General features: G+C 38.5%; 1 protein-coding gene and 1 non-coding gene across 2 annotated transcripts in view; one reads left to right on the top strand and one right to left on the bottom strand.

Moving 5' to 3' along the window:
* Positions 1–23,868, bottom strand: part of SEMA4G (semaphorin 4G) — a gene marked incomplete in the record, with an annotated part of 116,304 nt that overhangs the window by 77,884 nt on the left and 14,552 nt on the right. Inside the window, 1 exon segment of the mRNA XM_072425092.1 lies at positions 15,100–15,298. Within this exon segment, the coding sequence (XP_072281193.1) occupies positions 15,100–15,217 (118 nt within the window).
* On the top strand, positions 7,062–7,141 carry LOC140340188 (small nucleolar RNA SNORD72). The gene has a single exon (XR_011922618.1). It is a non-coding gene; the product is annotated as a small nucleolar RNA SNORD72 (small nucleolar RNA).

The raw sequence follows: 23,868 nt of genomic DNA on the forward strand, positions 1-23,868 counted from the left end.
GCAGGGTGCCGCTCCGTCGCTCTCCCCCTCCCCTCTCCATAGAGCATGAACGGTGCTGTATGTACAGCATCGTTCATGCATCTTGCAGCCCCTTGTCGTTGGAAAGGATCGTGAAAGATCCTTTCCAACGATAAAAATTGCAAGTGTGTACGCAGCTTAAGTGTTTCAGGTGACAATTTTAAGCTAACTTGCAACAATGATGTCTGCAGACTGTATAATATTTTTTGGTTTATTGTACTGCTTTGTGTTTTAGGCTTTAGGCTTGGTCTACACGGACGTTTTCCCTAGCGTTTAACCTTTAGCTTTAAAAGCCCATTTTGAAATTACCATGCATTCGATTAGGCTAATCTACACCGTTACCTTGAGGCATGTTTTGAGCCTTATAGATAACGCTCCTTGTAACGTTTTAAAAATTAAAACGTACGGTAAACGCCAGAAAATGCGTGTATACGTGGGTAAACGCGTCCATTGATTTCGTGCGTTTTTCAGCGTTTCCACTCATTTATAAGTAGGAAAAACGCAGCATAGAGATGTTTTCAATCAGTTTAAAGGCAAGCTTTAAAAACACTAGAAAAAACTTGATAAAAATTCATAAACACAGTAGAAATGTTTACATGCGTTTTTAAACTGTCCTTGTACACCCAGCCTTAGATACTTCAAAGACAAGTTATAGGCTGCTAAAAGGATTCAGGAGTGGAGCCAACCATGAGGATGTGCAGGCAGGAGAAGGTCATCAGACAGCAAGTTTGTACAGATTACTGAAAGATGCTGGACTTGCAACTATTTTAAATGAGTGCAAACTATAAAGAATTTGCTTCGTTTGATTCAATTTGTCACTCTAAAGCATTGTCATTGCAAGAGTAATTGATGCCAACCATACAATTATTTTGCCAACAACGCATCCTCTGTTTAACTCAGGTAACAGGAATAGGACCTAGAATAAACCACACACCAATGCTTTACAAGAAACAATCTTTCCTTTTTCCCCTCCAAGATGAACACAGCATAATAGGTTGACTAAATGACCAAGGAGGTTCAAAAGACTCTACTTAATTTTTTTAAAGATCTATTTCAGTCTGCAGTTGCTAATGATTTTCTAGAATTGTCAAAAATTGGGGGTGTTTGACCGTCTCGGTTGGTTGTTTGTTAGGTGATATTGTTTGTTGTGTATTACCTGTCTACTTTATGTGTTCTTATTCCTATCTGTCGTTTTGTCTTTTTTCTGGACAGGACAATAATTGATAACCACTGTGTAAGTACTTCTGGCAGCCAATGATGTGTCATGTTATAGAAGGAGAGCTCTGGTACTTTTCAAGGGCAATCTAAGGCTTAAAATGGAGGACCAACTTAGATAAGGGTTGTTAACCTTTTCACAAATGTGTTTTGCTTTCAATAGCTTTAAAAAAATAAGTTCAATTCATTCTATGAGGTGGTATCTGGGCACAACTTTCTAATTTCTAAATCAAAAGATGCCATTCACTGTAAAATTACATTTCAAAAAGGTTTATATTTTAGTAGATGTATGGGTTCTACAATCTAACACTAGACTGTTTCTCTTTTTTTATCCCATATCTAGGAAAATGTGTAGTATATTCCCGTGGGCCATAAAGCAGTCAATCATTACACCGATTTGGTGGAGTAATTTTATCAAAGTAATAAAGTGCTCTGCTTCCCAAAATGCTGTGTAACAAAGCTTAGCTCCAGAGCTTTGCTGCTCTCTGAGAAGTGAGCTTGACCACCAAAGCTGACCCACACCATTATATCAAAGCACCTTGCAGTCTGCCGTGAACAAGCTAGTTATCTATCCAGCTCGAAACACTCCGTGAAGCTGAATTATTGCTTTGTAAAAAAGGTTTCTAGCTAAACGAGAAAAAAACACCTTTTGTACTGCTAAAACTTTCATTTTGATTTGTTCCCTAGCTGGGCAAATCTACTTACACCTGTGCAGTGCCTTAAGGTTTTTTTTATAAAAGGTTGATCAGTAATATGAACAGATGAATAAAAAAAATTATTAGATTTAAATAACACAAATAAGTGCAACTCTGTCTTCATTAAAATATCATTAAATGTACAGTACAAACAGTACCTAATCTGACTTGGTATCAGTCTTGTACTGGCTTTAGGCCTCTTACCTAAATTTCAGCTTTACACCAAGAACAAAAGTAAACTTGATCACTTGATGATACCTTGCTTGGTCTCGGCAGTCACTGTGTTGGCTCTTAACGAACCAGTGTTTCAACATTTTACAGTAGGCAGCACTTAAAAGCTCATTAACCCACCCCCCATTCATTCCCGAAGGGTGGCAATGGGTGGGATGCTCTTAAAGGTTTCCATGACTGGCAGACAGCTGATATTGTACCTATCCACAAGACATAGTAAAGTAAAGATGATAAAGCAGTAGGACTATACTGACCATAGATAACGGAAGACCAATCTGACCGTTTTTTTGACTATATCTTGGCCTATACTGATTTCACAAGGGCAATTATTAGAATTTCACATTATAATCTCATAAATTAGTTTTACATGCTAAGTTGTAAAAGTCGATCAGTGGATACATGATTGGTTAAACGATAGACAATAGAGTGAGGCGTTGTAAATGGAGTTCATCTAAAACAGAAGTCACTAATGATGTACAATACACTATACAAGATTGTGTTCTGATTAATCTGTGTATAAAGTTGCATCCTTCACGATCCTTTCCAACGACTAAGTACTGCACGATGCATGAACGAGTGCTGTACATACAGGACCATTCTGCTCTATTGGAGAGGGAAGAACGAGGAAGGGGGGAGAACGAGGGAGCTGCACCCTGCTGTGCGCTCTCCCCTTCCCTTGCATTATGATCGTTCATCGTCCGTGGATTCGCCAGGACAGTCGTTTGGACGATGGGCACTGTACACATGCCAGATTCTCGCCCGATATCAGCCCTGAGGAAGAACCATTGGACGTGTGTATGCAGCTTAAGTAATATAACTAAAGATTTGATAGGCCAGGTTTTTCTTTTTTTTTAACGTGTTTTTCTGTAGCATTGCTGATAGTTTGGTCAATGCAGCAGAACAGGGAAAGTGTTGGCCCGAACTACAGCAAAAAGAAGTTTGAAGGTGTTTATTTGATATGACAGCAAACTGAGATTAACTGAGGCCAGAGAGTGAGAGGTGTCTAGTTCTGGAAAAAAATCTAATCAAAATATGCTGGAAAATATATTGATCAAATAAAACATGTCAAGAGACAGACAATAAAAATGGTGAAAAAGTCTGAAGAAAATTTCGATCAAGAAACAAGAAACATGAGTCAAATCTATAAATATATTAGAGATAATAAAATGGTTCAGAAGGACAGCATTTTTAGTGAAACCAAGCTTAGGAACAAGGGAATGCAGGAATAAAGGTAATAATTAACCCTCAAAAATAATATACCTGAATTCCCAGAAGTAGTGTGCCTGTCTTCAAGTTAGGTTTGCCCGGTATAAACTTAGATCTATAGCAAAACTTAACAACAAGCTTACTAAAAAGAGGGGTCAAAAAGAATGGACCATTTGGTCTTTTCCTGTGGAGTCAACATACAAAACTCCATAGCCTATCCTAGCTACATATGAAATGTAACTTTCTCTTTAAAAGGTAATTCCCTGTGTTACTGCCCATGACCAGATCATACAACTGCAAATCATCACAGGTTAATGGTATTACAAGGAAAGTAAACTTAATGATAATATCTGAATTTAATACTGTAATATTAGCTTAACTTCTCGTTTAAAATTCTGCAGCACAAAATGCTTTTATAAAAAGCAATTACGGTATTCAACACAGAACAGAATTATTAATATGACCCTTTCACTTCTTTGCAAGCACATAGCTAATATTTCTCATGGATGCCCCTGGCGATTTTCCTCCTAGAACAATCATTTTTTGACACTGTATTTTTCTTGGTTAAATTTAGTTTGTGGTTAAGGCTGTAAATCACACTTTGAACTGAAAAGCAAATTTCATTGTCACTGACTATATGATGACATTTTGTCACACAAACCTTGGTATGATGCCCCAAAAGGCTGGATGTTCTAAAAGGGGCAGGATAGGATTAAACAATCAGGGCTGTGCCAGGTGTGTTGGAATGCACTGAGCCAGCAGATTTTGGATGTCAAGCCATGTAGCATAATGGTCCCAGAGCGCCTCGAGTCCACATACCATCAGGGACTTTGTATCCTAACACAATATTGGCCATCTTTACACACAGTGCTTGGTACAACTTGTTGGACCCATATCAATTGTCTACAATGCTTAATAGGAATCTACTGCTGCCTCATTTGTTCCTCATAAAAATGATCTGTGAAGCTCGTAATTACCTCTTCACTAAATGTTTGAGGAAGTGTACATTGCTAATTGCTTGACTGACAGCAAGTTCATAGTCCTCATTAGCACCTTCATGAATTCTTCAATCTGCTTTGTTTCAGTGTGTTCCTGAGATAATTAAGTCTGCTCCCAGGGAAGTTATTATTTTTTGGCATGGAAATATATGAATAATATATTGATACATTATATATACAATTCATTGTAGCTAAAATTTATTGCATAAATATTGCTATCCTTGAGCCTGGGGGTATCATCATTATTTAAAAAAAACTTTTGGAATAGAACAGGGACTACCATTTTGTTGCGTACTTATTCTGGGAAAATGACTGAAAATAATGAAGACAGTAGGTCACCATGACGGTCAGGTATCCAACACTTGTAGAAAGAGGAATCAGCAATGGCGGCATCTATGTTGTTTTAAAGGTTATCTTTAAACCTCTACCCACAAGTCAAGACTTAGGCCCTGATTTATTAAAGCTCTCCAAGGCTAGAGAGGATACACTTTGACCAGTGAAGCTGGGTGATCCCACAAACCTGGGAAGGATCTGATCCAGGATTCAAAGCATTTGCTAGCAAATAGCGAATGACAATGAAGAAATCCATTCCAGGTTTGCTTGATCACCTAGCTTCCAAGTGCCTTGGAGAGCTTTAATAAATCAGGCCCTTAGTATCCATCACTGACCAAAAACCTTGATCCTCTTCTTAGGAATTAGGAAGACTATATATTCTTCTTTGGAGCCAGTGAACTGGTATGGGTTGACCAAAAAGATAAATTGGTGATGTGAACAGTAATGGTAATGGGCAATAACATGGGCCACAATCACAATCCACTTTGCAAACTTCAGTGCCAAAATCTAGTTTAATGTTTTAGGTTTCAGCACTATGTACATAGCTACTTATTTGAACTGATCTTTATAATTAATTTGTGTGTATGCTTCTCATAAACTTCCAAACATAATTTTTTACAGCCTCTGGCTACAGCTTCCATCCTTACAAATAAAGCCTGTGACATACTGCATTTGTAGAACCGTTCCGTAAAACGCCTAATTTTAGAAAACCTTGCGGTCTTATTTTTCTTGCAGTCGTAGGCTGACATTTTTCAGACTGCTCTCTTCTTCCCAACAAACCTGCCATCTTCTATTGCAATATGTATGTGTCCTGGGACTGTGTCATTGTTATATGTTCTAGTTACAGAGATGTATCTGTAGCGTCGAGTGCCAGTTTAATAGCAGGTACGCAGAATACTGCAGACAAGGCTCTAAACAGAATCCATCATGATACTGTAACTCACCTTGACAGCTTTATATATAAAAAGGTAATTACATTTTCAAGGCATTTGTACTCATTTCCAAAAAGGTATTTGGTAACTTTCTATTTCATTTCCTCTTGTACATAAAGGAAGTAAGCCTAAGTACTTAATCTCCTGCCTTCAGATTTGCACAGCCATCATTTCAAATCCCCAACACTTTTAATGATGTGTCTAAAAGGGTTGCCAAGTCATTAATTTCAGGAAAATGCCTGTCTTATCTGGGCCTGATATGGAGAATTATTGCTGATGTCAATATTAGCTTATTTCTTAAAAAGAACTTTATAAACCAAGTTATTTAAAAAAAAAATTGGCTTTGGCTGCAGCAGAATCCGCAGACCAAGTCCCCCATATGGATTGCAGGCTCGGAGCGATGTGCGGGTTTTCTCTCTGGACACACCCCACCCCCTCTCCCATCTCAGACCAGCGATGGGAGAATGGGCATGTTTTGGCATCAGGGCATCACTCTGGGGGAAGTTTCTTTCCCTGTGACTGACACACGGCTCCCTGAGCTTGCGGAGTCCATAGATTTAGTGGTCCGTGAGATCCAAAAGGTTGGCAACCACTGGTCTAGAAAGCAGTGGGACTAGATGTGCCTGGATTCTGATTGATTAGCTACATGCTTGTAAAAAGAAACCTTCAGAGACCATAGTGATAAATTCTCAGTTTGGCTTTAAATTTTCTCTACTTTCTGCATATTTGGTGGATGGTGTGAAAAACGTTTACCAGAATAGCAAGACTTTTTTCCAGATGTTTGGAAGGCAATGTAAATGGGTTTTTCATAGAACAGATGAGATATGAGGACAAATTGCTTGCCACATTTCCACATTTTTAAAACAAGGCCCTCTAAAGTCTTTGTTGCGGAGGTTTTGCTTGCAGCATTGTGGAAAATTGGTGTGTACAAGTAAGAGCAGTGTTGAACCCATAATTTTTTTTTTGAGTGGGAAGAAATTATAGTAAGAGGTCGGCAGCTCCTGTATTGTGACCTAACTCTTCACTAATCGCCCAAAAACAGCCGGGTGGTTATTAAAATGTGCAGGGTGTTGCGCCCAGCTAAATGGTGTCGATGGGATTGGTTTTTAAGTATGAGGGTCAGGTTAGCAGTGGTGGGGCAATAGTTGGGAGTTTCTGGGGTCAGTGTAGGACTCATGTAGCTTCAGGGTGTTTTTTTTTTTTTTTTTTTGAGAATTTTGCAGATTGTCAGCACTGAATAGCACTAGGACAAAGCATGCTGGGCGAGATGAGTTTTTATGTGACTTGTGTGGAGGCCGGACGTGTGTATTTCTCCCAATCAACTGCATGTATTTTTCCTAAATTAATAAATGTTTGAGTAGTTTAATCAGAGCTTCATAGAGGAAATATATGAAATGTTTAGGGTTTGGGTAACCTGGCATGAGATATAATGACGCTTATCCGTGATGTCTCACAAATAAATGTCTGAACATATGAATTCTTCAGTGATTTCAGATTCTAACTGAGATAAGCTTAATAGAAGTGTGCAAACTTTTTCTGTATGATGAGCCTCCTACTAACCACTCCTCTCCCCACACAGGAATGGATTCCGTGAAGGTACAACACCCAAACCCAAGAGAGCCGCAGTCGCAGCTTCCAGCTCCTCCTAAGAACAGATATTTGTAAAAATAAATGTGGTCAAAAGAATATTATTCTTGTCCTTTTTTTATTTATAATGTAAATGTAAATTATAATGAAACCTGTACAGGACATGAGATTCATACATAGTATTGGTGTCAGTGGGTTGGACAATTATGAAAATGACAACCTTTTAAAATAAAGGTCATTTGTGACCTTTGCTTTGTTTTTAAGGGAAAATTAGTGTTTGATTTTAGCTGCTGACTACAAGAAATTATTTTTTTTAATGAAGTTGCATATGTATGATGAGAATGAAGCAAATATAGAAAAACACGAGGCTACCTTCACTGACTACGTTTAGTCAGTAGTACATCTGGCCACAATACTTGAGATTACTGACCAACAAATATGTGATTTAGTCAAATATCACAATATTGTAATAGCTTTTCTATGTGTGTGTTGGTAAGAGTAAAATATCTGAACAAAAATAATCGTGCACCAAGAGGACATCATAATATACAAATAACACCCAGCAACAGGCAGATTTCACCTAGAGACATTCCAATATTAAGCTGATTCTCCCAGTGACATTCACCGGTCCCCCAGGGATATTCACCAGTGGCAGGACCCTTAGTGACCATGACATTCCTTCTCCAACCCCCTGGCCATCCCCGGTGACTTCCATTGCGGGCGGCTCCATAACCAGTTCAAGAACATCTTAACCTTTCTTTCCATTCCCCAGTCCTGCAGTTACGGGAGGCCAGGAGACTGACCACATTTTCAGGCTCTCTGGATTCTCATGGGATCTGGCACAGGTGGTAGCATATTCTTTACAGGCAGCTTGGACATCCCCTTCAGGACCCCAAGGCTCCTGCAGGCATTCCACAGACACCTCTTACAGCTTGGATAGCCCCTAAGGACCCCATAGCTGAGCATCTCACATTGCAGTGTAATAGCGGTTGGGGTGATGTAATAATAAATAAACCTTTTATTTCATCTTTGCATTAGTAAAAATGTGTATTTTCATGCCCTTACCTTTACAAATATACATAGATGATCTTTTAAAATTGGGTTTGGGAAAAACAATCTGTCTTATTCTTTGCTTTTCATTCAACCAATCACAATGCTCATTGTTGATAAAAATTTGCATATTGCAAGGGCTTATGGGTAATGTTCAATACAGACAGTTACAGTTCTTTCCTTTATTATTTTTTTTTTTCTTTTCTTGGTGAAAATGGACCAGAATGCAGCATGAGACATTGTAGTGACTAAAGAAGATATAGCTAAAGAGAAAAAAAAAAAAAAAAAATGTTGGTCTCCATGAGTTGATGACGTTAGAATCTACAGTAGTATAAATACTGTTGCAGCATACTAATGTTTGGGCAAGCGCTGAGCAGTGAAGAGAGCTCACAGCTTACTGGGGATTATAAGAACAGATCAGTTAGCAGATTTGAGAGAGGGGAGCCTGGGAGGTAACCCAGTCAGACAATTGGTATGGCTTAGGTCATGCTTAGGTGCCATTCATCAAGAAAATAAAAAAACACAAACACAAGAAGACAACCACAACCATGGATGGCCTGCCTGCAATCCTCTGGCTGCATCTCCTGGTGAATCCCTGTGTCCCCCTGGAAGCTCCAAAGCAGCCAACAGGACAGGAGGCAATGTGCGGGTGACACAATCCCCCCCTAAGTAGGCTGGGTGGGTGGGAAGGGGGTAGAATGGTGGCACACTAGCCTTGTCTCCTGAAAGGTTGTAGAATATTGAAGTGTTTCAGGAGGGTCTCACAGTGATGGGAGGAAGGAGGGCAGAGGTTCAGTCAGTAGGTAAGCATGGCCTTTCCCCATACATTGCCTGGCTGCAAAAGCAGGTAGGTGTAGGGTACACAAGCCACATAGGTAGGAGGTAGGAAGTGAGGTAAGTATACATTACAAGCTAACTCACCTTCCACTGCAGACCATCCAATTCCCCATAGAAGCTGCCCTAGTTTTTTTTAACATAGCATAGTTGTACAATTTTGTATTTCAGGTCAGAAAATGCACATTGTACAAGAAGTATTTCAACTCTCCAAATCACCCCCAAACCCCCTACATTTTAGCCAAACTGACCCACCACCCATAGCAGACTGCAATTTCATGTGGCATGTGGCAAATCTATATTGAATGGCAGTGCCTACAAACACAATGGAATGAGATATGATTGTGAGAAGTAGACATATCAAATCTGCTCACCCTAAAATCTCTTCTGATCTCTGGCAGGCGCAGAAGGAGCAGCCCAAACCTCCTGGGATTTGTGACATTTGTGTCCCAGGAGGCTCTGAGCTCCCATTTAGTCTTTACTGCTTCTGGGGTAAATACAGAAAGGTAACAGGCTTTTCCAAAAGCTACTGGCCTTTCTGAGCTTTCTGGCCATAGGTCAGAGTCCTTTTGGTCAATTAAAGTTTTACAATTCTGTGAATTAGCTCAACACTTTCTCTGGACTTGGAAAGATTCACCTTAAAGCCAATGGCAATAGTGAACCTGAACTTACCATTTCTTGGGGACCATAGCAAAGGGGGTAATGCAGTAAAAGTGACTGAAAAATCCAAGTTGTTGCTAACAGTATAAAATGTTTGCGGGTACTTTACAGTGGCTTACTATTCCTTTTCTATATAGGGTTAGGTATGTAGCTGAAGACATGCAGACCCGCAGCTAGGGGGTGCTCCTATTGTATCATTACATAGGACAGATCTGGCCTAGCCGGTAGTTCGTTCCGGCCTAACGTCCCCTGGCCGATCTGGCCTAATGCCGGCCGGTTGCTGGCGGATTGGCCAAGGGGGTTTAGGAACCACCAGAGCCGGAGACGCCCCCTTGCAGTTGCTCCCCTATGTGCACCTATATTTTTATATAAAAAGAATGATAAAAAATAATTTCAATATTGTTGGAAATAACAATACAAACTTTTTAAAATTGTTTCTTTTTTCAATTAGGTTTCTTAATACTCGCGTGAAAACCAAAATACTATTGGAAAGACAATATCAGTTTATACTCAGGTAACAACACTGGATTTTGGTGTTATTGAAATTGTACAGCATTGTGTAATATGTTGGTGCTATTTAAATACAGTATAATAATAAATATGAAATATTGTGTATAAACATTGTGTGGGGGAGCTTTGGGATCATTTTGCATTTTGTTTTTGTTCTTATCCCCTGCTGGAAAAAAAACCTGTTTCTGTATGTAAAGTCAAATTTCATGCCCTGTACCCAAGATACAACAGAAAACTCTTAAAGCAGGAGAATTCCTCTTTTAGACATTTGCATGCAGAGCAGATATGGGATCCCAGGAAACTCCTTAATGTAATATTTGGTTTTGGGGACTGTAGGTTTTAATTTATGGAGCTGATATATGTGATTAACACACAACTCTCACATGATAGTGATAGAGCCTTTGCTCATATAAGATGCATTATAGGCACGCAGATGGATTGTCACATGTTCTCCTATACTCAAAAATAGTGGACACTTATTTGGGATGCTGAGGTTCACTGAAAAAGTAGAATTGTTAGGATGTTGGAAAACTCTAATAAGGAGTTTAATGCCAGTGCACTTTACTGGCCCACTGCATGACAGTTTGTATGATGAGATGCCCCGCAATTGGCACACTGTGATATCAACTTCATTTGCTAAAATGGCTTTTACCTGCAAGATTGGATTCAATCCAGACAACATTACACTTCAAGACCTCCGACATTACATTATTAGACATTTCTGGGACAAAAAGTGACTTTCGAGTAAGAGAGTGTTTCGTTTTCAAAAATTAAGGCTAGGTACACAAGTGCAATAATTGTCGTTGGAAAGAATCTTTCGCAATCCTTTCCAATGACAAAAGACTGAACGATGCATGAACAAGCTCTATGGAAAGGGGAAGGGGGAGAAATGATGGAGCAGCATCCCACTGCGCTCTCTTCCCTATACTTTCATTACGATAATGCGATGTTCGTGGATCTGTCAGGACAGACTACGGAACGAGTGCTGCATACACGCCAGATTCTCGTCTGATATCAGCCCTGAGGCAATTAGTGCATGAGAATCATCTGACGTGCGAATGTAGCCTAAAGCTGTACAGCCATAAATGCTATAGAACCATACATGATGTAAAGCGCCATGATGAAGCCATGTACTTTGGCTTGCTGTTTGTGCCACATTTACGTGATCCTGTCACAAAGAACAGGAGAAATGGAAAATCTATCCAAGGTAAAATCATATTCCCACCAAGATAGGTTTAAATTTCTGTTTTGGTGTTAATACCATATTTTTGGGTTTGACTGTACTAGATCCTCTGGTTTAGTTACAAGGAGTGTTTTTGATGTAGGAACATAAGTAAGGTTCATCTCAGATACACAAGGGACCACTGCTTAAGTTCTTGGGTCGATATATCAAATCATAAACTGTAACTGGACCCTATAAGGTTTTGGCATATTATTTCCCACATTGTTGGTAGCAGTAAAAACAAAAAAAAAAGAAAAAGGAAAAAAAGGTTTAAAAAACAACCTTAAATGCCCTTCTAAAAACTTAAGGAAAATTTTCAGCATGTAGAGCCACCAAACATTGCTTACTCTGCATATCCTAAAATGCTGCAATTTAATTCCTAATATGCGTCAAGGTCAATAAAACTCTCCCTGAGGAATATTCCATCTAACAACAGCGACAGGTGATGTAAGATCACATCTGCATATTACCAGAAAATACAGAAGTCCTTACCAGGGAAATTGTGCAAGTCAGCAGGTTTGATGATGGGAAAACACATGCACACAGAAAGCTGGTCTTTTCCGAGCAATGCCGTTCTACTGGTGGGCACAACAATCACATCACAAAAGAAAAAAGATAAAATCTGGATGGTTTAATAAAGATATTATAGATATATCTGTAAATTATAGGAGCCATCAAACTTTTTTTACAGTGCAAGCAGTAGACAAATAGGAAATAAAGGGCCATGTAAAATCAACAGCAACAAAATACTTTTACTATATAAGCAATTATTCAATTACACCTACCAATATGACTAAAGTACCACCTCCAAATTGTTTGGTTGTTAGAGTGATTTGTACTGTAAATTTTACATCATAAAAAGACATTTGGGTTGTGGTGTCTGATTTAGAGCAACATGCACCATGGGAAGAAGAAGGATGCCAGCTGCAAGCCAGGTCTTCCCATATTCACTCAGAAACTGATCTCACAAATGCTCTTTTGGCTAATTAGGTACAAATTCCAACAAACTCCAAATCCTTTTTTGAAAGTCTTCCCAGAACATGAGCTGTTATACCTATAATTATATATAATAATAATAAAAAAATATTTTTTTTGTTTGAAATAATGCAAGGACTGGAAAATCCGATCATACACTGCTGGAGAAATGACCCTATACATTCGAATTGATTTATCAAAGCTCACCATAACTGGAAAAGATAGACTACCATGGGTGAACCTGGGTCCAGCAATCCTTGAATGGATCTGGTACAGGATTGAAAACATTTGCTAAATAATAGCAAATGATTTTAAGAAATCCATTTAAAGGATTGCTGGATCACCCAGGGTCTCTCATGATAGTCTTCTGCAGTCTTGGAAATCTCTAATAAATCAAGCCCACTATGTTTAGCTAAGCTCACACACTCACTATGTGGTAATTCCATATCATTGCTGATGATTTTGAAATCGAATTTCTAACAAGTTTTTATGGGTGTAATAAATATCATGGTCCAGAAACATTTGGCCATAATATGTTTGAAAATTATGAATCTGTTGAGATCTGCTCACAAGTAGCAAGGCCTTACAACAACAAACATGTAAAAACAACCATCCTATACTTTTTCAGAAGCATCTTTAAAGAACTCTCAAGAATGTCTATATGCACGGGTATAAGTCAATGAATCCTTTGCCTTCAAATTGAAATACATAGAAAATGTTGTTTCTAAAATTACACCATTATTAGGCACTGCAAAGAAATACCATGGTGAATCCCATTGGTGCAAGAAGGGAACATCTCCCACCAAAGTCTGTAAGACTCAGACAGCCTTCACATATATTTTATTAACATACAAATATACAAACATTATGTATACAGACAAATGCCGAATTACATCAGAACATCAGCAGTGTACTTATATCAGCAACATTTGAACAACTCACTAATAATTATCTCATGGAATGGCAGAAGATGCTTCAAATTGTAGAGAGGGTTGAGAAAAGTGGAGCTTTAGAACCTGGCTTGTATTACTATCAGTTCATAATTAGGAAGTGTTCCACTTTCTTGCAGTATACCCACAAAAAAATTAAAGGCGTAAAAATCGAAACAGAGTTTGTTACCATTCCCTATTTCACCCCAAAATATAAAAAATTTAGATACAGAATTTCAATGTAGCTTGTAGTATGAGTGTGTATATTTTTATTATACATATCACTCATATACACACCCACTAACACAGGATGAATGCAATGAAATAATCTGTATGACAACATGCTTTGTACTTTGATCAATTAATCATCCCCTATGTCAATCAGCTGTTCCATAACAAAAGTGCAAAATGTGATAAGGTATTCACTTCTTCGAACCCATCGCTCAATCGTGGTATATTGTACGCTTTTCTGTTCAAAATATAAAAAGGTTTCATGAATTTAATTAAGGACACGGATCAATAGATGTCATCTGTAATCCTGGAATCCATCATGACACAAAAATACCCATGAAGCTTTGTATTAAAGCGACCATTCTGGGGCCTGAACTAGTTCAGGAAGTGAAGCTGAACATTTTTTACCACTTTACTATAAATTAAGACAGTGATCATCTGAAAAAAGATTTATTAAGGTTTGCCTGTACACCGACTATGAACATTTACGTTTTTACTAAAAAGCAGTTTAAAAAAATGTAGCTTTTTTTACTATAACATTACGGTATCCTACCAAGAGATTGTATTAAGCTGGGTGGGAAGAAGTTGTAGGTGGGTGGTGGCCCTGTATTGGGACCCAACTCTTTAGTAAGCACCCAAAACCAACTGGGTGATTACTGAAAAATTTTTTTAAAAACATTTTTTAATAGGCCAGTACACATTTGTGGGAATTGTGGTTTTGCGCTACAAAGAAAATGTAGCTTGTGGAGTTGATTTTAAGGTAGGGTTTCTCAGTCAGGGTTATGTGAAACCCTAGCATTGACCAGAGATTTCTAGGGGTTCCTTTTAGGCTATCTATAAGTGTGACATTCTCCCCAATGGCCAGCAATGTAAATGGAATTCTTGCTAATTTACCCTGAGGTGTTTATATAGTAATTATGGAAGGATTCCCGAAGACCTGAAAGTTATTTCAATGGGTTCCTCCATGGTAAAAAGGTAGAGATACACTGCTCGAAAAACTTCAATTAAAAAACAGAGAATCAGACATTCCCTAAAACATTCCCAGGAATCTTCCAGGTCCATGTGTCTCAATGGCAGATTCCCTGTTTTAATAAGAACCCTATTTTGATTTGCCACCAGCAATTACTGTTCCAATGCAGAGATAGATTTTATTAACCAAATCATGATGGACCTATAAAATACACAACATTATTTGTGCCTTGGGAGGTATCATAACAACTCATCTCTGCCCAAGTAATCTGCATACAGGAGCTCCCAATCATCATTAGAAGCACTAATTTATTCTCCGTAGACAGAGTTGCTGCTTCTAGTAAGTGCCATCACTCCCATGCTCATTAAGCAGTCAATAACATCTGATAGATGCAACGGATAGAGGCTTATCTATAATCAGCTCATCAGCATAAAAAATGTCTCTCTTGGCAAGCAATTCTCAAAATGCCTATCAGAAGGAAAAAAATTAAAAAACCCAATTACCGTTATAGGTTATAGTTTTCCTAGGAGTCACATCCAAATCAGCAGCTGACCTCTCTGATGTATATCCAATTGTTATTGCGCACAGTGCCACAAAATAACAAGCCACATGATTCTTCATTTTCTCTTAAGAAAACCCTGTGTTCACTGGTCGTTACCGAAGAGATCGACGATGGAAACAAAGAGTTTTGGCAATTTCATCCTGAAAAGTAAAAAGAAAAAAAAGAAACATGAACATGGTACAATTAGAAAAAAAATTAGAAAATCTGTTAGATGATTTTTGACTACAGTTTATGGATGAGATAGCATTGTGAGATAGCAGCAAGCAGGTCTGTGGTGAGTTAGCTTGTAAAGGATCCTTTAAATGTTGGTCCATTCAAGAAAGGAGCGATGTGCATGAACAGAACAACCTAACAAATATCTGGATGGAGAATAATGACCAGTGTTTTGGAGTGTCTGCTGTGCACCCAGCAAACACTATAGATTATGGTGTTTAACTAGAGTTCTGTGGCACCCTAGGGTTCCACCAAAATTTGCCAGGGGTTCCTTGAGCAATAGGCAGTTTGTGCCTCTCAAGTTCATTACCACTTTTTGGCTACCTCTAAAGCTACGTACACACGTCCAATGGTTCTCGCCAGATAATCGGCTTAGGGTCGATAACGGGCAAGAATCGGGCATGTGTACAGCGCCAGTTGTCCGAACGACCGTCCTGGCGAACCCATGGACGATGGACCACAAACGATCCTAATGCAAGGGAAGGTGAGAGCGCACAGCAGGGTGCCACTCTGTTGTTCTCGCCCTCCCCTCTCCATAGAGCAAAATGGTGCTGTATGTATAGCACTCATGCATTGTGCAGTCCTTAGTCGCTGGAAAGGATCCGTGAAAAGATCCTTTGCAACGACAATAATTGCACATGTGTATGCAGCTTAAGGGTGACACTTGCCAACAATATAAGAGGCATTATTCCCAATTACCACTATTCCAGTGTACTGTGAGCTATGGTTATTGGTAATAATGTTAGGGGTTCCCAAGGGTTTGAAAGTTATTTACAAGTCTACCACATGTTAAATAGGTTGAGAAAGGCTTCTCTGGAACATGGTTAGTACATTAGGTTACTGACTGCAGTAGTCATGGCAGACAGACCTAACACTACCAAAGCCTTGAAAACAGATCTGTAAACCACCAAAATGTGTTGGTAGGTTTTAATGTCATACAAATAATAAATATAATCATTAATACTCATCCAGGTGACGTTTGCAGGATTTTTTTATTCATACACAGCCTTCCTCAACCACCTCCACAACCTTCATGTGTTTACTGAAATCTGTGTCCCCAACGGTGAAAGGAAACAGACCGAAAATTTAACCTATGACCCTAACAGAAGTAACCAAGGAATGTCAAGGAATTTAAATTAAGGCCTAGCTGTTCTCTATAGTTTTTAAAGGCTACACTTTTCTACATAACTCTAGCTTATTTCAGGAACAGCTTTAAAGCCTTGCATCAGGATAAATATTGTACGTTAGGTTCCATGTTATATAATGATTAAAGTGATTTCTAGTTATCAAAAAAAAGGTTTGACTTTACTTTAGTCTCCTCTAGTGATTTAGACTGAAATAAGAAAAGGGCAGTATAGTAAGCCAAACAGGTTCTCCTACACTGCAGAGGAAGCTGGCTGATATGGGAACAAAATACAGCATTGACCTAATCTTTGTGTTGTGCTTTTTTACTATCCAATTACAGGATGATGGCTTTTATTAAGTTAATTTGCTTTAAAATGCAAAAGAGAAACACAAGGTCACATCCTGTCCAACAAGGATGTGTAGATTACAGAACTAGGGGCACAAAACGTTTTTATATTTCTGATGGTAATTTAGTGGTTTGCCTTTTAGAAATGGTTGTCTCCTTTTCCATCTTCTATATCAGGAGCAATACACAAAACAGAATATTACAGGAGATGTTCTTTCTTTTCCTAGAAATGTCCAATATAATGTTGGAGAGAAAGACTGGCCATACACAAGAAATGTAAATTCCTGCCAGTGTGGATGCCAAAGGTAGGACACAACATTAAGGGTTTTTCTTATACAGAAACTAGCTCTGAAGCACACAGATTCATTCAATTGTATGACGATCCTCTGATTTCCAACGTTTCTAAAAGCAGAATAGTACTGTTTTCTAAACATGTAAGTATATTAGCCTTCAATGAACACAACCTGCATATAAACAATTTAACTAATGCCAGGGGCAGTAGATGCTCCATGAATGATCCCAGGAACATTGTGATAAAATGCAAGAGGCAAAATAAACTTTCTGAGAATTCTGATCTCAGTCTTAGTTACAAAAACTGGAATGTAATAGTAATCAACTATTAAAAAATTAAATGCCCCCTTGAGCACTGTGCAAAAGGAGCCCGACCACCTAATATTCATCTTGCCAGTGCTCTCCCATCATTGTATCCCCAGCCGACACACAAGTGTTATTTGGTGTCAGTTAATAGGAGGAACGGTGGCATCTTTACTATTGACATTGTTACTTTTGTCAGTCACGGGATTGGCTGATAGACCCAAACACTGTCACATAGGAGGAGCGCACATGGTCCACTATACCCACCACCAGGTATTTTTAATGACTGACACAGGGGAAGGAGAAGTCGCCAAACAGTATTTCTTTACACAGACAATGTCACTTTGCCCAAAAAAATAACTATGTCTCATCCTTGTAATAGTGGAGATTTCTTGACTCCCCCCGTATATAGAATCTAATTTTGTGTGTCAGTATACTGCTTTTCCCAAGTATGCACAAACCTTGAGTTTAAACTTCAAAAGTCCCATGCAACCTAAATATGCTGCATTTCATGTTTATGAATACACTAGTTCAATTAGAAAAAATGTATGCAGATCAACATAGGAAATACTCGTCTTTTCCAAGAAGGAAATGATCCAAGATCTTGCTATCGAATCCCCCCAGTGAAATAAATGTGAATTATTTGGGCCACAACCTTTACCTTTACAGAACCTGCAGCTCTGGGAGCCATATGGAGCATTTTTCATCAAAATTCCTGCCCTGCTCACTACACTTCAAAACCAAATGTGCAGCTTTGCCGCTAAAATGTCAAGTAGCTCCGTGGAGGTGATCTCTTTACTCTTCTAATATTGCACACTGAATAAATCTATAAACTTCCAAGCACTCACAAGGCAGGCAATCATCTGATAAGGTTACCCTTTCATGGCTTTTTATTAGACAGAATAAAAAATTTGGAAACAATGTCCTTAAATTATACTTTTTTTAAAGCGGGTTTTATGCAATCATACTACATAACGTTAATATATTTTAGTGACGAAAACTGTAAAGTTTTACAGTCTAATTGTACAATCTCTGTACAATTAATTTGCTAGGAACGGTGTAGTATGAGGGACTTCCTAAACAATAAAAGTATTCATATCCAACTATCCAGGCCCTTTCAGTCCAAACTTGTGAGTAAATCTTACGTTGAAAGCACATCCAGATCCTATTGTTTACTGCTAATTAAAGAAAGACCAGCGATAATCCAATGTTCCCAAGTGGTTGCTTTGGACAAGAAAATTAAAGTTTTTAAGCTTGCTTTTAATAAATGATGTACAAACTAATACTGACACTAAGGGAGCAAAGACTAATTTCCTAAGGCCTTTACCAGCTATTCTTAACCAGGGTCCCTCCCGAGATTACTAGGGGGTCCTCAAACTGTGGCTGATTGACCTCCCATTTGAGGATGCTTACATAGTTCTGGGGCCAAAGACTCTTTGTAGTGCCAGCTGACTTAAATGATGTTTTTAGTGTCTATGAAGATGTTATTCCAGACCACCATTGTATGTGGGCATTCTTTTCATTGGCCACCAATTAAAGAATCTTTTTCCTATTGATCCCCTACGAAATTGGTTTTAGAAGAGTTTTACTAAGTTTTGTAAGAGAACTAAAATATATTTCACAGGTTCCTCAGGAGTAAAAAGACTAGCCTAGAATGTGCATAACATATTTCCCTCCTCCGTGGCAGTAGTTAGGCGTAAATACAAGGATTGTACACAGGACACACACAGGATTGTGACTGTCCAGGGTAAAGCCCAGCATTAGAATAGCTGTTCATTAAAGGTGTTTGTGCACTGGCAGGTTGCTAAATGTCAGGCTGCCATTAATTACTATTGTTTCCTATTAGTGAGGATGCAGTGGATCCCTTCACTCATCCTTCTTTTTCCTCTCTTTATAGGCATAGCGCTCACTTGTTCTACTATCACTTGAATCAATCACTAACAATAGCAACTATAAATAGTCTGTGTATGGAGCATTACAAATAAACTACTAATGTACCATACAGTACACCAAAGCGGTGCTCCCTGTGAACATGCTGTTGAAAAAGACCCTTATTCTTGGTGTTGAAGCAATAGTCTCTCTGGAAAGGTATTTTACCCCCATTATCCAAATCTCTCCAGTCAGAAGCTGAATGGACAGCTCAAGCTCTGACTCCGCAAGAGGCTTTTATAATACTAAATGTTAAATGATTTTTTATTTTTTTATAAAACAAAACACCTTTTGCTGTGCTGTCATTGCAAAAATGACCTGAATATATGGGCCCCTTTTAATAGAAAAAACAGAATACTCTATTAGAAACCCAATGTATTTCATTTTTGCACTGAAATTCATTCATACATTGTGGCTCTGCCGGAGTTACAAATAGTCAGCGCGTAGATTGCTCTTGAATAATGGCGCACGTCAGGTAATGTCTGCACATACAGGAGATCTCTTTCTATAAAACTGGCACGTAGTTAGTGTATTGCTGATGGAAATAAAGAGCTCTCCAGGATATCATTGTAGCACTGCGTAACAACAACACATTACCTGTCACATTTCTGAATGTAATACAGCTTAAAGCTGTTAGCTGATGTTCTACAACAAACGTGTTTGCATAACCCTCCTAAAAAGAGAAATACACAATATTTATAGGCAGGGCTGCTGCTTACTTTATTCACTCCAGGAACCAAAGACCAGTGACTTCATGGCCAACCTGTGATATAACACACTGAAAAACCAGGAGCCTAAGGAAGCACCAGAGACCAGTGGCCTCACCAAGGATACAATCTGCAGTCTGCATAGGAACAGTAACATAATAATTTGCTGGTATAAAACTTGTTGTGCTAGAAATAAACAGCTTAATGACTCAGATGAAGAGAAGCTTGCCTTGACAGTGACGGTGCTATCTTAGTTTACATAATATGGCAACAGGCAAGCAGGAAGTACTGCTTTGCAAACCAAATTTGTTATGGATGCACAAATTTGTAAAATAATATATCTATGTATATTTACAAATAATCTTACCTTTTCAGAAAAAGTTTCCAAACAACTCCATACAATTGAACCCTAAATTTATTTTACCACGATCAATTTCTAAATTTGCAAATACACAAAAATAAAAAATTTGAGTAGTGTTAGCAGAGGGGGAGTTTCTCTATATTTTGTAGGAATTTTTCAGTTAACAGGCACTTAACATATCAAGCAGGAAATATAGAAGTGCATAAATCAATAGGATGGCATACCTGCTCATATCTGATAAACTTGGGAATTTCTAAAGTTTAACTTAGAAGTATGTCCTGTTCTCTAAAGCCTTGTCAAGTTGTTACATGTTATCTGGTGCCAAAGACAAGGATTCTTTCTACAAAGATCTTTAGATACTTCCGTTGAGATCATTTTCACACGCACAGTGTAGCCTCGTTTCACAGGTCCTGCACAAAATGCTGGTGTAATCATTGAAATTACAGACAGGCAATAGTGGTAGACGGAACAATTCACACATTAGTGCTTTCTAACACAAAGTGATAAACTTGCTTCAACAGGCTGCCTGTAGGATCACTTTGTTAAAGCAAAAGAGCAATCATGCATGAGTAAAGCAACTGCAAAGATGTCCCTGTTTATTATATTAGTAAGTAAAAACTCATTTGTTACAGTATGCCATGGCTTACATTATGTACTAGAGGTAGAAATTTGCAGGCCTATTCATTGTACATCACAATTTATTATTAGGAATATGTTACAGTAAACCCATTGGTGTAATTAAAATGCTACTTTTACATCATCTCTATTAGTTGCTTGAGGCCTACTGTAAATCACTCCCGGGCCCCTAAATCTTCAAATGCTCTGTACTGGAACTAAGCCAAGCTTTCAAACCAATTTCTTTCTGCCAGATGTGCTTCAACTTAGTATAGTAAGGTGCATCCAACAAACATGTTTTAGCAATCTCTCTGTATATTTTAACAAAGGGGAACCCCTTTAAATCACTTTCAGATCTCAGGTAACCCCTGCCAATATATATAATATGCCAGGTTTATAGTACATTAGTCTGGCGGTCAAAGGGATGAATGCAACATAAACTGTTGGCCAGTAGAAAGATTGCCGCCAAATAGATCAGTGGTGCCAGTGGTAACTAACCTGAGAGGCACATATTGCTCAATAATTTGGAGGAATCCCGGGGTTCCACAGAACTGCGGTTGAGAAACACTGAGCTTAAATGTCTTAACGAATAGCCTGCATTTTTAGCACCTACTAAAGCTCCTGCAACTGCCAGAACTGAAATGTATAATAAGCTGAACTCCTCTTCAATGGATGATGATGTTGGATACACTTTTTCAGCCAAAATGTAAAGTTCGCTAACAAAATACAGAAGAGGTGTTAAAGTCTGCATGATCCACAAATATTTATTTTATATTATCTGGTACATCTAATGTGTCTCTGGGTCTACCTTCATCATTTTTTTTTTGCTTCTGATGAAGTGGCCCCCTCCAAAATGCTTTAGCTTTAAGCACAATAAAAAAAAAAAAAAACGTATTTCTGGACCATGCAATAATCTGGCAAGCCTTTATATGCACCCTTGGGACACATTACCCACAAACCCCATGCATTGAGGATACCTATATATATATATGCCTGCCCAAAAAATAAGTCCCCAAGCCCCTGGGGGCAGTGTTATGATTTGGGGTTGCTTCTCCTATTCAGGTCTAGGTTCAGCAATGTTACATGCCCACAAAATGTAGGGACCTGTGGCAGACCTTTGGCGGATGCATATTCCAGGATGACAATGCCGGGATTCATTGGGCTGCAACTGTGAGTGACTTAGGGAGCATTTTCAAGCATGGATTGGCCACCATAGGGTCCAGACCTAACCTCAATGGGATGTGCAGGAAAGGACTTTATGCAGTGTTTGGACTCCCCCCCACCTTCAGTACAAGATCTTGGCAAACAATGAATGCAACTCTAAACAGAAATAAATGTTGTGACATTGCACAAACTTATTAAAACAAATCCTATACACAAGCTGCCATTTATGCCCATCTTGTAAACCATCTATTTCAATGTCCAATTTTTTGTTATATTAAAACTAATAGGCTGCTGATACTATCCAGAACACCATAGCTATTCTACTAAAAAAGAAAGCCAACTTGTTTGGATGGAACTATGGAACACAGGGGCAAGCATAATATAAGAAGGGTTAAAAGTAAGGGCAGGGAAATATTTAGGGACACTCAGAAAATACAAAATATTGTAACTACAGAAAATGACACTATAAAAAAGACACACACTGCAAGTAAACCAGGTTAAGTTCTCCCTTATGATACACTTTTTCTTGCACATAAGGGTTTAGCCATTATCTACGTAATGTTGCAGGCTCTGAACGAGTTTAGAGAATCTCATTTCATTGGTTGCAGACATTCATTTAGATGCTGCGAGACAATGCTTTCTCATTAAACGAATGTTTCAATTTTACAATGTTTTAATGACAATTTAAAGACTTGCATTCTCGGGAGACAAAGGCTGGATATGCAAAATTCTTATTATAGAATCACCCTGGTGTCACGCTCTGGATGCAGGCTGCTATGGCAACAGCATCTCCCTGCGGTCCCTACTGATGGCCCTGAGCAGCATCTGCAGCCATAGGCCTCCTGGTCCTACACATTGCATGTTCTGTATCAAACTGGAACACAGGAACATACAACACTAAGGCAGATTTTTGCAAAATGAGATATACTTCATAGTCGATAGAAAATCCTATCTGTGCACTTTCTTCTTGCATGTTGCATGCAGGTTCGCATACAAGCAGTCACTGTGCAAATGGTGTTTTTCTACAAACCTCTGGAAATTAAGCTATGTTTTACAAAATTAAGGACCGCATCAAATTACATTCAAATTACAAGTTTTACTATATATATACTTTTTTATGTGCATGTGTTTTTTTAATACTAGATGTGTGTTCAATAATGTTTTTTTCCCTCATTATTGATATGACCACAATTGGACTTCCTCTTTTTCCCCTCCTCTAGTGTTCCCAGGCTAGCCCATTAACGGTCAATAGGCAAGGACAAACTCAAGGATTTTTTAAGCAATGCATTGTGGGACATTGCTATCCAGATAGGAACAACAATTATGACACCCCACATGAGAAAAGATAGGAGGATTCTTGCAAATGACCAGAATTTTGCATCAATGTCATTTTGTATAAGAAAGGGATTATGAAAAAATGGCTACGGGCAAGCAGATCTTGTAGGTCAGAAGCATATTTATTGCATACTTATCTTTTCTTATGAAAAAACTATCAGAGATCAGTCAGATTTTTCTAGCACAATGATTTTCTAACCAGCCGCCTACTTTGCATTGGTCTCAGCAACCTACCCAGATGTCACTATTGCTGCTGGAATCATTAGTGTAAAATTAAATTATGTATGGTGGGGTCACATTATAAAAGCAGTGATAACTGGC

The sequence above is a fragment of the Pyxicephalus adspersus genome, chromosome 10 (genome assembly GCF_032062135.1).
Source record: "Pyxicephalus adspersus chromosome 10, UCB_Pads_2.0, whole genome shotgun sequence".
Classification (NCBI taxonomy): domain Eukaryota; kingdom Metazoa; phylum Chordata; class Amphibia; order Anura; family Pyxicephalidae; genus Pyxicephalus; species Pyxicephalus adspersus.